Here is a 20625-nt window from a genome sequence, read left to right on the forward strand (position 1 = left end):
GCTTGGTAGAGAAACGACCAGTCATCATGACAGTGTAATCTATCTGCCATCATTATGGCACATGTTTTCACTTTGGGCCAGCTGACTTGATTTCTTCCCATGAAAGACAGAACAGTAACGATGGACAAAACAGGCATCAAGATACATGAGTAATGCTAGATAGTTTAAGGAAGGGGCACTTTTATACATTTGTCCTGATTCCCATGGCCAACTTCCAGCATGGACAGGAGCTGATTGGAAAATTCCCATTAAGGTCATTTGAGGTCCAGGAATGTTTGGGAACTGCAAAAAAGAAGAGCTTCGTGTTTTCTTTTCCCCTCTCTTCTTTTGTCCCATCTGTCGTAGCCATGTTTGCGCTGTGATGAGTTGTTTAACGTCAAGATATCAAGAATCAACTTATTATTTAAATATTAGATAAATATATGTCCTTATTAATAGTTTTATTAATAAAAATATAACAAATAAAGACCAATTAAATAAAAATATAACCACACCAAAGCTAGAAGTGAAAGTAGATTCATCCATTACATCAGGTCATTGCTCATTGCGGGGGCAGCAGTCAAAGCAGAGCTGCCAGCCCCCCCTCTCCACAGTAACCTCTTCTAGTTCTTCCATTAGAAGAGGGGGCACTAACTGCTCATTAACTCAATCAAGAGATGTAATCTGTCCAGTGCGCCTTAGGTTTGTCTCAGAGTCACCTTCCAGTAAAACGTGTCCAAAAGGTCTCACCCAGGAGACATCCTAGTCAGATGCCAAAATTACATTAACTGGCTTGTTTTAAGGTGTAGGAGTTTGTACCCATACCATAAAAAACATACATATGTCATATCTGTAACTGAGTGGAAAAAGTCAGATGATGCAGCTTAACTCAAACCATGGGACTATTGCAACACACTGAAAAATATATAAAATTTTTACAAATTGTTGTCTCAATAACCACAGTATTTTGTGTTTGTATTGTCAAAGGAGATACGACTTCCTTTATGGCAGAGAAGCTCAAAGAGGGACGGATTGGAAATCCTAGAGGGACAGCATCCCCATGTGGTGAAACATGGTATTTCTTATCAGCTGTAAAATAATAAGCACATTTTTATTGAAATTTACAGTAATTATAGAAACTATACTGCCAAAAGTATTCACTCCCCTATGCAAATCATTCAGTTCTATGTAAAATCACAAAGTGGGGTCAGCAGATGCTGAGACACATAATGTGCAGTCACCCACATGATGCAGAGTCAGTTGCTACACTTCTTGTGACCATTGCTCAAGAACAGTGTAAAGAGAGCTTCGTGGAATGGGTTTCCATGGCTGAGTAGCTAATTACAAGCCTTACATCACAACGCAAAATCCAAAGCATCACATATGGTGGTATAGAGCACACTTCCATTGGACTCTTGAACAGTTGAGATGCGTTCTGTGGACTGATGCTTTCACAAATTCCAAATTTGGAAATCATTTTTTCCTCCATTTATAAACTGAATATCACCTGAGTGTGAGCTTGGACACACACTTTAGTCTGACATCAATGATTATAGCATCAATACCACTGGAACCATATGCTCCTTAAAAGTTCATAATCTGTTATTCTGGTCAGACACACCAACAACACCACAGACAAGTTGTTTCAAAAATGAAACCTACAGATGAATGTTAACCTACAGTGACCTAAGTTCAAAGGGGGTTGACTACTGCTAACCACGTCTACAGACTTTGATAATTAAATTTCCATGACAATTGTGACAGCACAGTACAGTGTGTAAATTTGTACTTTGTTTTGAGACATTAGAGTTCTACAAGTTAGAATGTTTGGTATACATTTAGTTACATTTAGTTAAAAAAAACTAACAACAAGATTTCTGAGTAAAAAAAAAACTACACTATCTATGTAATTAAAGGGCAAACCTTGAGTACTATGTGAATAAATATGAATACTATATCATGCAATTTGCATGTAACATGAAAAAAGAAAAGAATAGAGTTTAGGGGAGGAAAAGATTAGGTAAATACTGGGGAGAAAGAGCATGTAGGGATATTAAGGTGAGGAGAAGGATTTTATAGAGATGCAGAACTTGACTGGGAGCCAGTATGGTTACATAAGGAAGGGGGTGATAGGAATTAGTGCAGGTAAGAACTGAGCATTTGAGTTCTGAACATACTTCAGCATGTTCAAACTGCCTAGCATATGCATATCACATTTACCATAACAATCTTTGGTCCAGAAGATGTTTTTCAAAAGGTCTGAAATTTGAGCCTGAAACACAAAGGATTGTATTTTTGACACTTGGAGTGGCAGCAGTTTGATGTTTTTGTTCTTTATTTCAATGAATTTATTAATGTTAAAAAAATGTTGCCTTTGTAAAATATTCTAAAAATTCTTATGGAAAGAAATGAGGTGATTCTGAAAGAGGATGTCAGGAGACTGGCTGATTTTTCATGGAATGACCCCTTCATGACAATAATTTACTTGTTAGACACAAAGTTTGGTACATGCCAAAGTTTTCATAAAGTTCATGTAAAGTTGTTTGTGTGGTCACAGCATCGTAGTTTCCAAACAGAGGATGTGGAACTGGGCAGCAGAAGCAGTTTTCTGTTAATAAAGAGAGAAGTGCTTGCAAAAATGAATCCCATAAAATGGGATGAAATCATAATGTTGTGTCATATGCCTTTGGCATCTCCAAATGTGGCACAAGGTATCCTTAGGCATCTCATCCCAGATGAGCAAGCAAAGAAAAATTGCAGCAAAGCAATATTATAGGTCAAGAGATAATATGTCTCATATACTGACAGTACATAAGAACAAATCTGCTCTGAAAAAAAGGCCATGTTAGATTTACTTAATTCAATAGTGGACATTGGTTGCACACAACTGTTTTGCTTTGGCAGAAACTTAAACAACTTAGTTAAATCAACACAACTTATTCATATTCCATAAGCCTGTGCATTTTGTGTTGATAAAACGCAATTGAAACATGTTTAGATGAAGTAAGTTGAGCTCTCGGAATATTTTAATCCTTTACAATTTTGTCATTTTATTTCAACAGTATTCAATAACTTTTACCCCAGTACTACTTGGTCATTTAAATACCACATGTTGTCTTCATATTACATAATGTTCTTTTTTTTTTTTTTTTTTTTTCGCCTGTCCCATTTGGTTCTTTAGCCATCAGAATTGTTGTCTGAAGACCAACAAGGATACCCAATGGATTTATTTTGCCAAATGGATCATCATGGCATTGCCGTATTGGTCCATTTGATCGACCTTTGTTTTTATTATTTATTTTATTTTATTTTCAGTTGTTACAGACGGGACAGACATGAGTGAGGGATAGGAAAGGGAGAAAGAAAGAGGAAGGAAAAGAAAAACAGAAGGGGAGAGGGACAGTGAGAAAGGGGGGAAAAAAAATATCTCCGGGATCACCTGTTGAGAGAAAAAGAATAGAAAACAAGCAAAAAACAAAACAAAACAAAGCAACATACTAAACACAACACCATCGCATTAATCTAGCTAAGTGTAAACAGCAGTAAATACTAAATATTGAATGTTGTTGTGCAGCACGCAGGGCAAACAGCGCACAATGTGCTTTGAAGTATGTTGTTTACAAATCCTAAGGATTTGATGTTTACAAATCCTTAGGATTTGTAAACATCAAAGGACTCGTATTTGTATTGTGCCTAAATCATGATGTCCACACGTAAAAAAAAAAAAAACAACAAAAAAACCCTGTCCTTCCATCCAGGTGGTGTTTCTGTGTCTTCAGTACTTCCTGTATGGAATCTTTCTCAACCCTCTGTACGTCTGCAAGGTAAAAATCAGACATCATTTTGATTTCACTCTTTTCTGTTAACCACAATATTTGGGCCTATAACAGTAATTCTCTTGTTCCTTTGCTCTTTTAGGCATGGCCATGTCCACATCCAGTTAACTGCTATGTCTCCAGACCTACAGAAAAAAATGTCTTTATAGTGTTCATGTTGGTCGTGTCAGCTGTCTCTCTGGTCCTCAGTGTGCTTGAACTACATCACCTGGCATGGAAACATTGTTGCAGGTCAGAAATTCATTGTATAATTTTTTAGTTAGAAAAGCCACGATTGAGGCTTTTACATGACGACATAGACGAACGAATTCAGAATATTCTTTTGAACTATGATGATAATTGATGATAATTTTTTAGTTAATTAATGATTTTATTTAATGATTGTTATGTTTATTTCCTATTTAAGAAGCTTAAAGTAGATAAAGTTGTTGATAAAGTTAGGACCTATTTGAGCCTTTAGTCATTAACAAAGATGTAATTTGTTGCCAGTTTGCACAAACAAAAATAGTGGTAAATTATGTAACAGTTTATTTCATATCAGGTACGACTGTGTTAATCTGTTGTTTTGTGACCCCCAAAGTGGCCAGAAAAAAGTGGAGTTTTAACTAGACAAAACTCCACTAACTCCACTAAAACTCCACTAAAAATGAAAAAATAAAGGTGGCTTTTTCTCTGAAGAGTAGGAGTAAATACTGCAATGTGGTAATAATATCCTAATATGTTACTAGACACGGGTTATTCTCCTGTATTCAGTCTAAACCTGATTAAAGAAAGAGATAAAGATAACGATTGTTGATGATTCAGATTTTTGGTCAACAGTGAGACGTATTCATATGGATTTTAAAGTCTTGTAAAATTAAACAATACAACTTTCTCACGAAATTTCATTTCCCTCAAGAGATTCGATTCCAATAACAATTTTAAGCCTTCAGTGATTCAGATGTACTTCCTGGAATTTACCATTAGAACAAATGGAATGAGGAAAACAGGGATTGGTTTCCACTTTGTGGTAGTGAATTCTTAAAGAAGTGTTCACAGCGGGCAGCACGGTATGTTGTGGTTGGCAGCATAACTTGAAATCTTACATTTTCCCACTGGTTCACTCTGTTTATTGCAGGCGATTCTTGTGCTCTGCAAAAGCCAACAAAGCAGCCAACACCTCTCTGAGCCGACAGCTCTCTTTGTCTCCTCCACCACCATCAACACCACCTCCAGATTTCAACCAGTGCGTGACTGGCTCCACACACTTCCTACCCCTCCCCTTCCCCAACCACCGACTAGCAAACCAACAAAACTCTGAAAACATGGCTACCGAGCAGAACAAAATGGCAGCCGCAGTGGAAGAGGTAAACTTCCTCCAAATGAGCTGCTATTCGCATGGATGGCAGAAGACCAATGACGGTCATATCCAAGATGGGAGATACCTGAGACCCGATGCTAACTGCTATACCCCCGAGAGCAGAGACGTCGGCTGTGTTCAGATCCAAAATGGTGGCCCAGACGTGCTGCTGCATAAGGACAAGCGAAGATACAGCAAAGCCAGCGGAACGAGCAGCCGAACTAGAGCAGATGACCTCGCAGTTTAGGAAAAAAAAATAGATAATAGATTTACAAACTTGCTGAAAAAACCCACACATGCATAAAAGACAATCTAAAGCTGAATAAGTCCGTTCACCTTAGCTTTCATAACATGATTCATTTTATCTGAGGAATCATGCAAATGATGACTAATTCCTTTTATCTTCTTCCTTCCAACATTATACGGCTCCTAATGACTTAAACGATGGTCTTTACCCAACATCTGAGTAAACGCCCAGCACTAGGGATTGAACAACTGGGCAGCAATATCTGGATGTTGTGGTGCTACACAGATTGCTGTCAAAGGAGCTTGCAAAGAAAAGCGTCTGGACTTCTTTAAGTTACTTGAAGACGTTTCACCTCTCATCCGAGAAGCTTCTTCAGTTCTAAGGTCAAATGGTGGAGAGTCCCAGATATAAACCTAGTGGGAGTGTCCCCCCACAGAGGGACAAAAGGACCCCCTGATGATCCTCTAATCGCCTGAGCCAAGATGTGGAACTGGGTGTGGGTCCCAATCAGCCAGAGTTTCGGGTGAGTTCATTGTGAAACCTGGCCCCACCTTATCATGCGAATTCCACACCTTGGCTCAGGCGATTAGAGGATCATCAGGGGGTCCTTTTGTCCCTCTGTGGGGGGACACTCCCACTAGGTTTATATCTGGGACTCTCCACCATTTGACCTTAGAACTGAAGAAGCTTCTCGGATGAAGGTGAAACGTCTTCAAGTAACTTAAAGAAGTCCAGACGCTTTTCTTTGCAAGCTCCTTTGACTACGATGACCTGGATGACTGAGAACCTTCACAGACATACACAGATTGCTAAATCCATCAAGAATAACTGGATTGTGGCTTCTTCTTGAACTGAAACAAACATGCACCTGAAGCTTGCACTGTTTATATGCTGAGACGTAAGTCACCAAAAAGGCCATAAAAGATGGAAAAAAACCACACAGTTTGGGTGACACCATTGAGGGAGTCTGCACTGTATAGCATAGATGTCTTATTCTTTTCTTTATCTACTGGTGTGACTCAGTTGGGCACAAATTAATTCATGACTTTAGTCACAAGCATGCTGATAAAGCCTTTTTCGAGAACAGCAGCAGTGACTGTATCAGAAAACTTTTCAAAAACATGCTCTTTGTGATTTTTATCTCCTGACTAACAGCAACTTGCGCAGGCTAGAAGAGATCTGGTCCAAGTCACAGCTGCCTTAATAGTACTAATGTGTTTCAGGACCTTAAAAGGCCCAAATGGAAAAGCCAAAAAATGCACTAAAATCCTGACTGTGACGTATTTGTTATATTTCAAAGCCCAAAGAAAAAGGCACGAGGAAGAGGCATGAGGCACATTCATTTAACGCTTTATTTTTAACATCATGTAAAGGCAAACACCTCTTAAATATATATTTTTCTGAGATTTTATTCCCAAAATTTGTCGTCTATCATTGATGATAAACTTAAGATAGAGATGAAGATTTCCTCCAATGCTAGTGCATTCACCTGCTTGCCAGGTATTTCACTTAAACTTATAACAAACTTACACTGTGTTTATTTCACTGTCACTTCTTCACATTTTTTTTGCAGAAATGTTTATTCTAATTTACCTGCTCTATAATCAGTTGAATTTCATTCTTACTAGGTGCCATTTGAATTAAATGAGACTTTAAAACAATACATTTACATTTCAGTATCACATAAATATTGCATGAGCAGTATTTTTTATATCTTGCTGGTTTGCAGTCCTTGAGTGCGCCCAGGAAATACAAAATTGAGCCTCATGTCTTTGGAAGTACCAGCACTGGACACACTGGGGACTTCTATGTTACCTGTAGACTGAACCTAAACTCTGTGGCTTATTGGCTGGACTTATGACTGACTTATTTAACATTTTGCACTGGAAATTTACAATGTGATTTTGTGAAACCGCTTAAGAACATTTTGCTAAATTTTTTTCACGTTTTCAGCCACATTTGATACCGTGTAGATTATCTTTTCGCACCAGCACGTCTTTTATAATTTCTTGCATTTCCTAAAACATGATAGTCTGGATGATACTGATGGGTTTCTAGTACATTATATTATGGTCATTTTAGCTATGAACACACATAGAATTAAGCATGGACTACTACTATGTCTAGCATAATGTATATGATGTGTTTTGTTTCAAATTGTTCGTAATGTCATTGGACACACACACAAAAAAGGTTGGGTATTAAGCAGTGAACAATGCTGTTAATGACAATTTAAATTTGTTTTATATTTATTATTCCACTTGAATAATGTGAATGCTTTATACATTTTGAAAATAAATGCAACATATGCAAACCATTAGAGTTTGTGCTTGGAACCACAATAGCCAGAAATTGTTCGTGTTCATGCAGCAACTATGTGACCTAGTTCTGCAGGATATTATGTGGAAAGTTAAGACCTGTTTGCTACAAAGCATCATAGACTGTATATACAGGACACACATGATGCTTTCAGTCAGGAATGCAAATTGCAGCCTCAGAGTCTTTGAAGACTCAGAGTTGCTTGACATGTTGATTTTTTTTCTCTTAGAGCCATAGGCGGCCATATTTGGAGCTGGGAACAACCTGCATTCATAAACTGTACTGGTGCAACATGAAGACAGCAATATCTGCTGATTAGCGCTGAAATTAGAATTTCACTCACAGAATCTGAAGCACACACTTTTATCCCTCACAGCAGGCCATATTATTTGTCAGGTAATTCCATTGCATCTGCAAAAATGCTAACAAAAGCTATAATTAAAATATTAAGCCTTAAAAAAACTCAGTGTTGTGAGTTATAAAAGATATTCAAGAAAGGAGTTCTATGTAGAATGGTGGCTGTAAATATGTTTTTTTTTCCGTTAATGTAAATTTGGTTATTTTAACATAGGCAATTTATTAATTTTGAAGTCAGTCTCGAATAGACATTTAAGGAAATGGAGTTATTGGTACTTCCAGGTCTGAAGGTCGATGTTTGTTCAATATCTCAAGCAACACATCACCACACATCTGCTGAGCTTCTGTAATAAAATTTAAATCAGCAGACAAGCAGAAAGAACAGAGTCATCTGAGCACCAAGGATTCCTGTGTTGTGTTGTTACTATGCAGGAAAAGTTAAATGTATAAATACACAAGTAAAGTATTTTAAAAGTATCTAATAGTATACTTAGACTAGTCTATGTGTTTCTAACTGTAACTGCACTTAATACTGCTAAGTTCACACAAATTGATAATATGTGCACACAGTTTGCTTGGTAGAGAAACGACCAGTCATCATGACAGTGTAATCTATCTGCCATCATTATGGCACATGTTTTCACTTTGGGCCAGCTGACTTGATTTCTTCCCATGAAAGACAGAACAGTAACGATGGACAAAACAGGCATCAAGATACATGAGTAATGCTAGATAGTTTAAGGAAGGGGCACTTTTATACATTTGTCCTGATTCCCATGGCCAACTTCCAGCATGGACAGGAGCTGATTGGAAAATTCCCATTAAGGTCATTTGAGGTCCAGGAATGTTTGGGAACTGCAAAAAAGAAGAGCTTCGTGTTTTCTTTTCCCCTCTCTTCTTTTGTCCCATCTGTCGTAGCCATGTTTGCGCTGTGATGAGTTGTTTAACGTCAAGATATCAAGAATCAACTTATTATTTAAATATTAGATAAATATATGTCCTTATTAATAGTTTTATTAATAAAAATATAACAAATAAAGACCAATTAAATAAAAATATAACCACACCAAAGCTAGAAGTGAAAGTAGATTCATCCATTACATCAGGTCATTGCTCATTGCGGGGGCAGCAGTCAAAGCAGAGCTGCCAGCCCCCCCTCTCCACAGTAACCTCTTCTAGTTCTTCCATTAGAAGAGGGGGCACTAACTGCTCATTAACTCAATCAAGAGATGTAATCTGTCCAGTGCGCCTTAGGTTTGTCTCAGAGTCACCTTCCAGTAAAACGTGTCCAAAAGGTCTCACCCAGGAGACATCCTAGTCAGATGCCAAAATTACATTAACTGGCTTGTTTTAAGGTGTAGGAGTTTGTACCCATACCATAAAAAACATACATATGTCATATCTGTAACTGAGTGGAAAAAGTCAGATGATGCAGCTTAACTCAAACCATGGGACTATTGCAACACACTGAAAAATATATAAAATTTTTACAAATTGTTGTCTCAATAACCACAGTATTTTGTGTTTGTATTGTCAAAGGAGATACGACTTCCTTTATGGCAGAGAAGCTCAAAGAGGGACGGATTGGAAATCCTAGAGGGACAGCATCCCCATGTGGTGAAACATGGTATTTCTTATCAGCTGTAAAATAATAAGCACATTTTTATTGAAATTTACAGTAATTATAGAAACTATACTGCCAAAAGTATTCACTCCCCTATGCAAATCATTCAGTTCTATGTAAAATCACAAAGTGGGGTCAGCAGATGCTGAGACACATAATGTGCAGTCACCCACATGATGCAGAGTCAGTTGCTACACTTCTTGTGACCATTGCTCAAGAACAGTGTAAAGAGAGCTTCGTGGAATGGGTTTCCATGGCTGAGTAGCTAATTACAAGCCTTACATCACAACGCAAAATCCAAAGCATCACATATGGTGGTATAGAGCACACTTCCATTGGACTCTTGAACAGTTGAGATGCGTTCTGTGGACTGATGCTTTCACAAATTCCAAATTTGGAAATCATTTTTTCCTCCATTTATAAACTGAATATCACCTGAGTGTGAGCTTGGACACACACTTTAGTCTGACATCAATGATTATAGCATCAATACCACTGGAACCATATGCTCCTTAAAAGTTCATAATCTGTTATTCTGGTCAGACACACCAACAACACCACAGACAAGTTGTTTCAAAAATGAAACCTACAGATGAATGTTAACCTACAGTGACCTAAGTTCAAAGGGGGTTGACTACTGCTAACCACGTCTACAGACTTTGATAATTAAATTTCCATGACAATTGTGACAGCACAGTACAGTGTGTAAATTTGTACTTTGTTTTGAGACATTAGAGTTCTACAAGTTAGAATGTTTGGTATACATTTAGTTACATTTAGTTAAAAAAAACTAACAACAAGATTTCTGAGTAAAAAAAAAACTACACTATCTATGTAATTAAAGGGCAAACCTTGAGTACTATGTGAATAAATATGAATACTATATCATGCAATTTGCATGTAACATGAAAAAAGAAAAGAATAGAGTTTAGGGGAGGAAAAGATTAGGTAAATACTGGGGAGAAAGAGCATGTAGGGATATTAAGGTGAGGAGAAGGATTTTATAGAGATGCAGAACTTGACTGGGAGCCAGTATGGTTACATAAGGAAGGGGGTGATAGGAATTAGTGCAGGTAAGAACTGAGCATTTGAGTTCTGAACATACTTCAGCATGTTCAAACTGCCTAGCATATGCATATCACATTTACCATAACAATCTTTGGTCCAGAAGATGTTTTTCAAAAGGTCTGAAATTTGAGCCTGAAACACAAAGGATTGTATTTTTGACACTTGGAGTGGCAGCAGTTTGATGTTTTTGTTCTTTATTTCAATGAATTTATTAATGTTAAAAAAATGTTGCCTTTGTAAAATATTCTAAAAATTCTTATGGAAAGAAATGAGGTGATTCTGAAAGAGGATGTCAGGAGACTGGCTGATTTTTCATGGAATGACCCCTTCATGACAATAATTTACTTGTTAGACACAAAGTTTGGTACATGCCAAAGTTTTCATAAAGTTCATGTAAAGTTGTTTGTGTGGTCACAGCATCGTAGTTTCCAAACAGAGGATGTGGAACTGGGCAGCAGAAGCAGTTTTCTGTTAATAAAGAGAGAAGTGCTTGCAAAAATGAATCCCATAAAATGGGATGAAATCATAATGTTGTGTCATATGCCTTTGGCATCTCCAAATGTGGCACAAGGTATCCTTAGGCATCTCATCCCAGATGAGCAAGCAAAGAAAAATTGCAGCAAAGCAATATTATAGGTCAAGAGATAATATGTCTCATATACTGACAGTACATAAGAACAAATCTGCTCTGAAAAAAAGGCCATGTTAGATTTACTTAATTCAATAGTGGACATTGGTTGCACACAACTGTTTTGCTTTGGCAGAAACTTAAACAACTTAGTTAAATCAACACAACTTATTCATATTCCATAAGCCTGTGCATTTTGTGTTGATAAAACGCAATTGAAACATGTTTAGATGAAGTAAGTTGAGCTCTCGGAATATTTTAATCCTTTACAATTTTGTCATTTTATTTCAACAGTATTCAATAACTTTTACCCCAGTACTACTTGGTCATTTAAATACCACATGTTGTCTTCATATTACATAATGTTCTTTTTTTTTTTTTTTTTTTTTCGCCTGTCCCATTTGGTTCTTTAGCCATCAGAATTGTTGTCTGAAGACCAACAAGGATACCCAATGGATTTATTTTGCCAAATGGATCATCATGGCATTGCCGTATTGGTCCATTTGATCGACCTTTGTTTTTATTATTTATTTTATTTTATTTTCAGTTGTTACAGACGGGACAGACATGAGTGAGGGATAGGAAAGGGAGAAAGAAAGAGGAAGGAAAAGAAAAACAGAAGGGGAGAGGGACAGTGAGAAAGGGGGGAAAAAAAATATCTCCGGGATCACCTGTTGAGAGAAAAAGAATAGAAAACAAGCAAAAAACAAAACAAAACAAAGCAACATACTAAACACAACACCATCGCATTAATCTAGCTAAGTGTAAACAGCAGTAAATACTAAATATTGAATGTTGTTGTGCAGCACGCAGGGCAAACAGCGCACAATGTGCTTTGAAGTAGCAGCCAAGAAAGGTGTGATTTAAGTCTACAAACAGTGAACACCTGTGTGCACACCTGTGTGGATCGGCGCGCTTGTATTCAAATGGTTTCCCCATGTAATGGTCTGCAAGAGGATGTAAAGAGCCATAGCCCTGTCCCCCAGGGCATGAAGCAGGCATGGAGGAGATCCAGGCCCCAGACATCCAGAGGCCCCAGAGTGCAAGAGCCCAAGGAGGACCACCGGAGGGGTATCCGTGCCACCTTCATGGGAAGGGCTGATGATCCCCAGACGAGGGGTCACCCAGTAGCCACCGGGCAGAAACTAGAGGGGGCTGCACCGGCGTGCCCGCCGGCTCCGCCGGCAGCCAGCTGTGCCAGAGTGAACCGAGCCGCAGGCACAGAGGCCCATATTACATAATGTTCAACAAAGTCTAGACTCTAAAGTCTGGTTAACATAAAAATTGAATGGATCTACAACAACTACCATCCTCCTATCTTTATCCGGGTTGCAGGGGGGCTGGGGCATAACCCTGAAGTGATAGGGTAAGAGGCAGGGTACATCCTGGACAGCTCACCTGTATTTCACATAGAGACAAACAACCATCTGCACTCACAGGTAATTTAGAATCACCAATTAACCTAACCTAACTCTTATGACTGCATGACTTTTGACTGTGGGAGGAAACCAGAATTCCCAGAAAGAAACCACTAGCGAGATTGTGGATTTGAACCCAGGACCTTCTTGTTGTTTCACAACAAGAGCACTAACCACAACGCCACCGATCCAGGTTTAGCAAAAGCAGGAAAGCTATGATTTTTAGGCTTGATGAAGAATTTTCTGTACGTTTTTGTCCTTGACAGGTTACACCACAAAAAATAGCAATAGCATACACGTGGTGTGTGTGTAGTCGTCTGCCTCTTATAACTCCAGTGCAGTTTGAAATCTCGTCGAAATCTGAGCAAGGGACAAATTTCCTACCCTCAAACAAACGTAATTCATGGCCAAATAGTAATAGGTGAGAAAAAAATTATTGAATTGTGAGCATCAGCAGTGTCTGAAGATATATTGGCACAAGCCTCATGTCTTAACTTTGCTTTGTTAAGGAGATATAACGATTTGAAAATGCGCCCCATTAGAGAATTCCAGCGGTGATTTTGAACAACTCTCCAATGACTTTCTATGGAGAGTTTTCAGACTTTGTGTTGCTCTGAGGCGATTTTATAAAAATCTGCAACTTCCACAACAATGATAGTGACATTTTCTGAAAGCCAGCAAAAAGCCCCACGTTTTGATGTATAATGTGTCGAGGTTGAGTGAAAATTGAGTGAGTAGCAAGAAGTTGTTTGGACATGAAGAGAAACTTCAGAAAGGACCAGTTAATTGCATAGCAACCATAACAACGCATGTATTTTCTGAAAAATCACAAAGCTGCAACTGAAAACTTAAAGAGGCATTAAATTAAAACGGTAATGGATATGAAAAAGCTGAATTGTACAGGAATAGCCCAATAATTTGAGAACGTTTTAAAGTTTGAATGGAGTTTCTACGTGAAAGTATGAGGAAGTTGTGAAGTTTCAAAAACAAGCAAGTTTTAGCAGAATTTTTGAAGATTCCCATTCATTTCAATGGGACAAATTAAAGGAAAAAAGTGTAATATTTTAAAAAGTATAAATAGTAATAAACACCAAATGATATAGCCGGAAAGAGCAGAAATAGCAGAATACAATACAATACAACTTTATTTGTATACCACGTTTAAAAGATCAGCGGTACACCAAAGTGCTTTACAATAAAAACAGGAAATTTAATATTGTGAAATTTGAACGGTGACAATAGCACAAAAACTGAGGAAGTAGTTATGGTGCAAAAAACTTACGGAAGCAACAAGATGGATGAAGATAGCTGTATGTGAAAGGGTACACTATGCAGTGTCAGTAGAGTACATTCAAGTAGGGAAGATGTGTAGCAAATGTCACATGTAGGAAACAAGTGAAACATAGTATCAGAAATACTATAATTTAGCAGAAAAGTAATATCTTAATCAGAAATATTGGAGAAGAGAAATGGCCAGCTGAAAAAGCCTGAACTTTTCTCAAAACTACTTGTTATTCAACTGTGAAAATTTGGCAGAAACATTACAAAAGCAAGAAGGAACAGCCAGCAGATACACAAAGCTAAGGCAAAAATGACAAGCCTAACAATATTTGCAAATATGGACTCACACACACAGAAACGCAGTGACACATAACCCACGTTGAGCGACCATCTTTGAACAGAGGCGGTGGTTTACGACACCAACTCTCTGCCATCTATAATCCAGTTTTGAGATCCCTCCCCAGACGCCTTAACGCCCACTCACATCCTGGGCCATCTGACCTCAGGAATTCGCATGATAAGGTGGGGCCAGGTTTCACAATGAACTCACCCGAAACTCTGGCTGATTGGGACCCACACCCAGTTTCACACCTTGGCTCAGGCTATTAGAGGATCATCAGGGGGTCCTTTTGTCCCTCTGTGGGGGGAAACTCCCACTAGGTTTATATCTGGGACTCTCCACCATTTGACCTTAGAACTGAAGAAGCTTCTCGGATGAGAGGTGAAACGTCTTCAAGTAACTTAAAGAAGTCCAGACGCTTTTCTTTGCAAGCTCCTTTGACTATGATGACCTGGATGACTGAGAACCTTCACAGACATATTATATCGTTCGTCAAAACGTCCTCGGTGTGTTGAAATAATCCTGTCCGATACCACGTGGGAACAATAATTGTATAATTTTCTGTTGTAACCCACAAACTGCACAGTAATTTAATGACACTCATCTTTAACTTTTTCACAAAAGTAAATGATCACTATTTCCACGTCTAGTTGGTCGAAATCGAAGCGTAATCAACTGAATTGGCTCTCCATGCCCAATGTGCAAGAGCGAGTGGATCATAGAGGGAGTAATGTTCTTTTTTCTTAAGTGTTTTAAATGAAACATTTCAGCTCAACAAACTTAAGCATAGACAAACTGTTTGTGCAGGTTTTTGCACAGTGTTCTGCTAGCTAAAGGTCCAGCTGCTTTATTTCACAGGGAGAGAAAAAAAAAGAAAGCTAACTTCACTCAGAGAGGGAGAAAGCTGTAGGAAAAACAGGAAAGGAAGAAGAGATTTAAAGTTAATAACTGCTCAGTCGTGTTTGGTAAACTGGAAATGTAAAGCTTACATGTAAGTCCTCAAGTTTTTAAATCGGGTGTTGGGTCTGTAAATTTGACATTCCAAAAGAGGGATTCTGTTCATCTGGATGTAGCATTTTCTGTGGGAGAAACGTTTTGTCACTCATCCAAGTGACTTCTTCAGTCTCAGCTGACTGCAGGTTTCCCCAATCTTATAAACAGTACATTTGCATAATGATTGAAACCAGCCCACTGAAAGAACAATGGGCTGGGAGGTCAGTTCCTTAATCTTAATTATGCAAATTCTCATGACCATTGATCAACAACCACTGACCAAAACCCACTGATCAAAGACCACTGATCAATGGCCATGAGTACCATTCACAGAGAGTTGGGGAATGGCTGCAATCACAGCATTGTAAGATGGCGAAAGAACGTGAAAAGGGAAAGACCATCTCTGAATCTAGGAGGGGGCCTCTTTCGCCATCTCCCACAAAACGCTACGTCGAGATGAACAGAATCAACCTTTTGGGATTTACTTACCTGCATGATTGAGCATGCATCAAGACATATGTGACTAAATGTGGCAACATGAGGTGGTGGGGAATAATAATTTATTTTTTTCTGCTCATGGTCTACTTTACTGATTCAAGCTGAGTACCTTTATTAGAATTAATATTTAGATTGAAGGAAATTTTGTATTCCCATCTACTAATATTATTTTATTATTATATCACAATATTCAATTATCTTTGCACAAAAATAGCTGTTAGAAGCATCCTCCAAAGAGCTACATTTTACTTTCTTACTTTGAGTACATTTCAGAGCCTGTACTTTTTCACTTTTACTTGAGTAGAGGTTGAATCAGTACTTCAACTTTTACTGGAGAATTTTTCAGGACTTCTAAGTAAATTCGAAAAAAACTGGACATGTGGATGACAAAAGAAGTAGTAGGCTTAAAAGAAACCTCCTACGGCAGTATCTGAAAGTCATGGAAGAAATCGAGCAACAACCTCACATGGGACCTGAAAGATGTATTGTGCCCTTCAGTTAAACCATAATGTTGTCTGAAGCCTCATCAGTAATGGTCTCAGTAGAAGGGTGGCCATGAAGAAGCCATTCTTAAGAAAATGAAGTAGATGGAAAGGCTCTATAATTTCCTCTGAAAGAAAGAACATATTGTGATAAATTACACAAGAACTGGATTGATTAGTGGCAACAGGTCTTATTTGAACAAAAAATGCCAGTTAGTTTTTTCATGTCTAATCTTGTCAGTGCCAGTGAAATCCCAATATCTGCTCTCTGTACAATTAGTTCATGTCTATTTATGAAAAGCATTTCTAGTGGGGTTTTTGAGGATTTTGGTACACAGAGAAATGAAATAGAAATATCTAAGTACAGTGGCATTTATTTAACACCCTCCCCAGTGTTTTTCATTTCTCTTCTCAAGCACCCCACCTCTTCCTCCACAGTAACCTCTGAGTTTTTTGGGTTTTTTTTTTTTTCAAAATTAAATGAATTGGATTTTACATGACTCCTGTAGTGTTTTTTAGTGTATGCAGTGTACATATTTTTTCCCATCATCAGGTTAACATTGAGATTAACTTGTAATTCATGTCTAATGAGCATTACAGTCTGGGGATTATTATTTATGATTAGCATTAATATATCACAGAAAAAGTATCTTTAGAATGATCAAACTATTATCTCTCTGACGTTTAATCTTTGGTTTTGTCTATGCCTGCAGAAGCGAATAAGAAAGGAAAACAAGAATGGCTGGAAAGAGTGAAAGGAGAATTTCAAAATGGCCCACTTGCATCAAATGTTGTGTTTGCCCTTATTTTGACGGTCTTGGAAAGGTTAGTGCAGACAGAGTTTGAGTGCCCCTGTAAAGGGACAGACATGAATGGTGGTTTTGTGGCTACATTTTTCATCATTCCTGGAATCTTGGCTTATGTGCTGATGGCTTCAATGCAAGAACTGAAGTGCTCATGTGACACAGACAATGCAAAGCGATTCTTTCACTGCTGCGTCCCTGCATTTGTGTGGATGATCTTGATGCTCTTTGATGGCAGCTACCTTTCTTGTGCATTGACTGACTGGTCAGGCAGGTATGTAACTGCTGACAAAGCTGCCCCACTGAAGTGGTGTGAACCAGAAAATGGTACCTTATTTCAGGATAGACTGAACAAATCTCAGGACTGGTACTTTCACTCTCAGGTAAGTAAACTCTTTTTTTTTTTTTTAAGTGGTGTGGTGAGAATGTGATATGTGAAATGAGGTAATTTGTTTCCTGTGGTAATACAACATTTATGACAGGTTTGATTATAAATGTTTTGTTTTTTTCCCATTGTTTATCACTGTTCTTTGTTTTAGTGGGCTGGGCTTGCCTTGGTCTTGGTCTTGACTTTGGTCTTCCTGATCATAAAATGCATCATAAATACATCTCTTGAACAAGAGCAATCCAGTACTCCTTCAGAAAGTCACTCTGGTCCATGTGTTCCCCCAGGTACCTGTTCACTTTAACCTGTATGCAGTAGAAATATTAACAATGATTCATAAATTACATTTTACAACTTGTTTTTGTCTTTACATTTCATTTATACATGTCATGTATTTCAAACACAAAAAGTATGATTGGAATGTTAAGATTACACTGCATGTTTATCCGACATTGATGCCTGTATTGTATATTACTTTAAGTGATAATGACAAATGATTGATTGCGCTTTATGCTTTGGTGTGCGCACATGTGCTGGCAGGGGTGCAGGGGAGGAAGGCGATGATTCTAAAGCCCCATGAGTAACATTCAATTAGTTGTTGTTGTTGTTGTTGTTGTTGTTGTTGTTGTTGTATACCATGAAAATTAATAACTTATCACCATAAAGTAATGTTTGCTTCACAAGGTACTTATAAACATGTATGTTTGCTAGCATTAGTTTTGTTTTCTGTTTGGCAACAAAGGATAAAATCAAGTCAGCATCTGACCCTTCCTCCCCCCTCCTTATTTCATGATTTGGTTTGCTCCAGGTGTAAGCGCTTCTAGCTGATGGAGCTCTAGAGCTGTACCTCTGCAAGAGAAAGAGACACTAGCTTTGTTAAAAGTAAAGTCTGTGTTTCAAAAAAGAAAAGTGACACACGTAAAAATTACATTCATAGAAAGTCTCCATGAAAGATTCTCCTAGTGTTTGTTAGCTTAATTTCTAACATAAAACAATGTTTTGTAGTTTTTTAGCCAACATGTAATTAGTGCAGGCAGACCCTCTGTACATATGTATGCTAAAACACTTTTTCCATCTCCCGACCTGCTGCCAAACAGATCAGGCCTCTGGCTCAGGCTCAGCTGTCGTACTCCAACTTCTCCATACCAACACTCCTGACACCAACGTCACTGATATGTGAAGAAGCATAGGTGAGTTATTTTATGTCAGACTTTATTTTTATTCTACAGACTATTTATTTTTGTAATAATAATAATACGTTATCTTTATAACCTATACAAACAGAGTATTTTATGGATAGGTGTGCATATATTTTGCACACTGCTTCTGACAGCTGCAGTAAGAGCTTTCAGTAAGCTCAATCATATTAAAACAGAGTTCCACCTATCAGAATTGGCCAGGTCTTATTACATATTTTAGTTGGCTAAAGCTTGTTTAAAAATTGATAACCAAAGAATCATTTAAGTTATATTTGCCAGTATTTTATATTATGAATAAAAGTGTTTATTAATTATTTAAAAGACTTCAGACAAATGTAGTGGTTACAATACACTATATATATATATATATATATATATATATATATATATATATATATATATATATATATATATATATATAAAATATAAAAATATAAAATATATTTCATATACTCATCCATCTATTTTCTTTCACTTATCCAGTGTGACGGAGGAGCTGGAGTCCATCCCAGCTGTCACAGAACGAGAGGAAGGATATACCCTGGATTGGTCGCAACCTGAATTCTAGTAGTGTATTATATGTTACACTACTATATCTTTATAATTGGCCACCTCTCGCTGAATTAGTTTTTTTCTTGTCAGGGTTAATTTGTGGAATTTCTTGCCTTCTTAATGGGGTTGGGACCATCAGTTGTGCAGAACTCAGGTTGGTACACAACTGACAGCCCTATTTGACAACTGTTAGAATTCATATTATGGTAAGAACCAATCAGCTAGAGAAATGTGAGCACTTCATTATCTTAACCCTATAACGCCCTTTGTATCATATTTGATACATGGGTTTCTTAGACCTGTATCTCATCAACATGATCAATACTTACCATAATTTCAAAATGTTATGGACAAAGCTTTTTTTGGTCTAAAATTAACATTTTTGTTAACAAAAAGTTGCCAAAAACACCCAATGTATCAAATATGATACCAAACATATATAATAAATATATAATAAATATATATCATACACAACATGATACAGCAAAAACAAGGGGGTTTTGTTATAAGGTTTAATAAACATCTCACTTGCAAAAAAATCTGAATTTTCTGGCTATTTTTTGATGGGTTGGGTCGTACAGGGTTAAGAACTGAAGGTCAGTCAGTCTGGAAAATTACCATAATTGTCGGGCTATAAGCCGCTACTTTTTGCACAAGCTTTGAACCCTGCGGCTTTTAGTCAGGTGCGGCTTTTCTATGGATTGTCCATGATTTTTGTGATATCGTAAGAGGATTTGTTTTGTTTGTTCCGCTGTTGTACGGCACTACGTTGCCTGGCGGAAGGATCGGGGTTCAAGAGTGGTATGTTGGTCACATGTCCGTCCGCCAGGCAACGTAGTGCCGTACGAAGTAGCGCGAAAAACAAACTTCAAAGTAGCGCTACGCGTTCAGCGGGAGGCGTGGATGATGAGCGGCGATAAACTTGCGAAAAGCAAGTCATGCCCAACTCCACCGGTGGATTCTGAAATCTATTTTTCTGGTGTGCTGTAGGTTATTGTTATGTACGACATTTGTTACTCATTTATGAAGCACAGTACATGTTTCGTACTTGTAATTACCGGTACTTGTACATATACCTAAAAAGTTATGCAAATATGTACCCATAACTTGTTTTTCAAAATATTAATAAAAGCGGTGTGTCTCCAAACAGCCATCTCTTTCCTGACAATTCCCTTTGTGCATATTCTCTTACATATGATAAGTCAACATTGAAACACCTGCGGCTTTTAGTCAGGTGCGGCTAATGTATGTACAAAACAGGATTTTCCCCTGTTTTT

General features: G+C 37.8%; 1 protein-coding gene across 1 annotated transcript; it reads left to right on the plus strand.

The window, feature by feature from the left end:
* Positions 1 to 3706: 3706 nt before the first annotated feature.
* Positions 3707 to 7718, plus strand: LOC146505762 (gap junction alpha-5 protein-like). The gene is made up of 4 exons (XM_085182947.1): positions 3707 to 3803; positions 3898 to 4046; positions 4933 to 5675; positions 6197 to 7718. Exons 2-3 carry the CDS (start codon positions 3970 to 3972, stop codon positions 5399 to 5401), a joined length of 546 nt encoding a protein of 181 aa, XP_085039073.1. The 5' UTR covers positions 3707 to 3803; positions 3898 to 3969; the 3' UTR covers positions 5402 to 5675; positions 6197 to 7718.
* Positions 7719 to 20625: the final 12907 nt, after the last annotated feature.

This window comes from Neolamprologus multifasciatus, chromosome 13 (genome assembly GCF_963576455.1).
Source record: "Neolamprologus multifasciatus chromosome 13, fNeoMul1.2, whole genome shotgun sequence".
In the NCBI taxonomy this organism is placed as follows: domain Eukaryota; kingdom Metazoa; phylum Chordata; class Actinopteri; order Cichliformes; family Cichlidae; genus Neolamprologus; species Neolamprologus multifasciatus.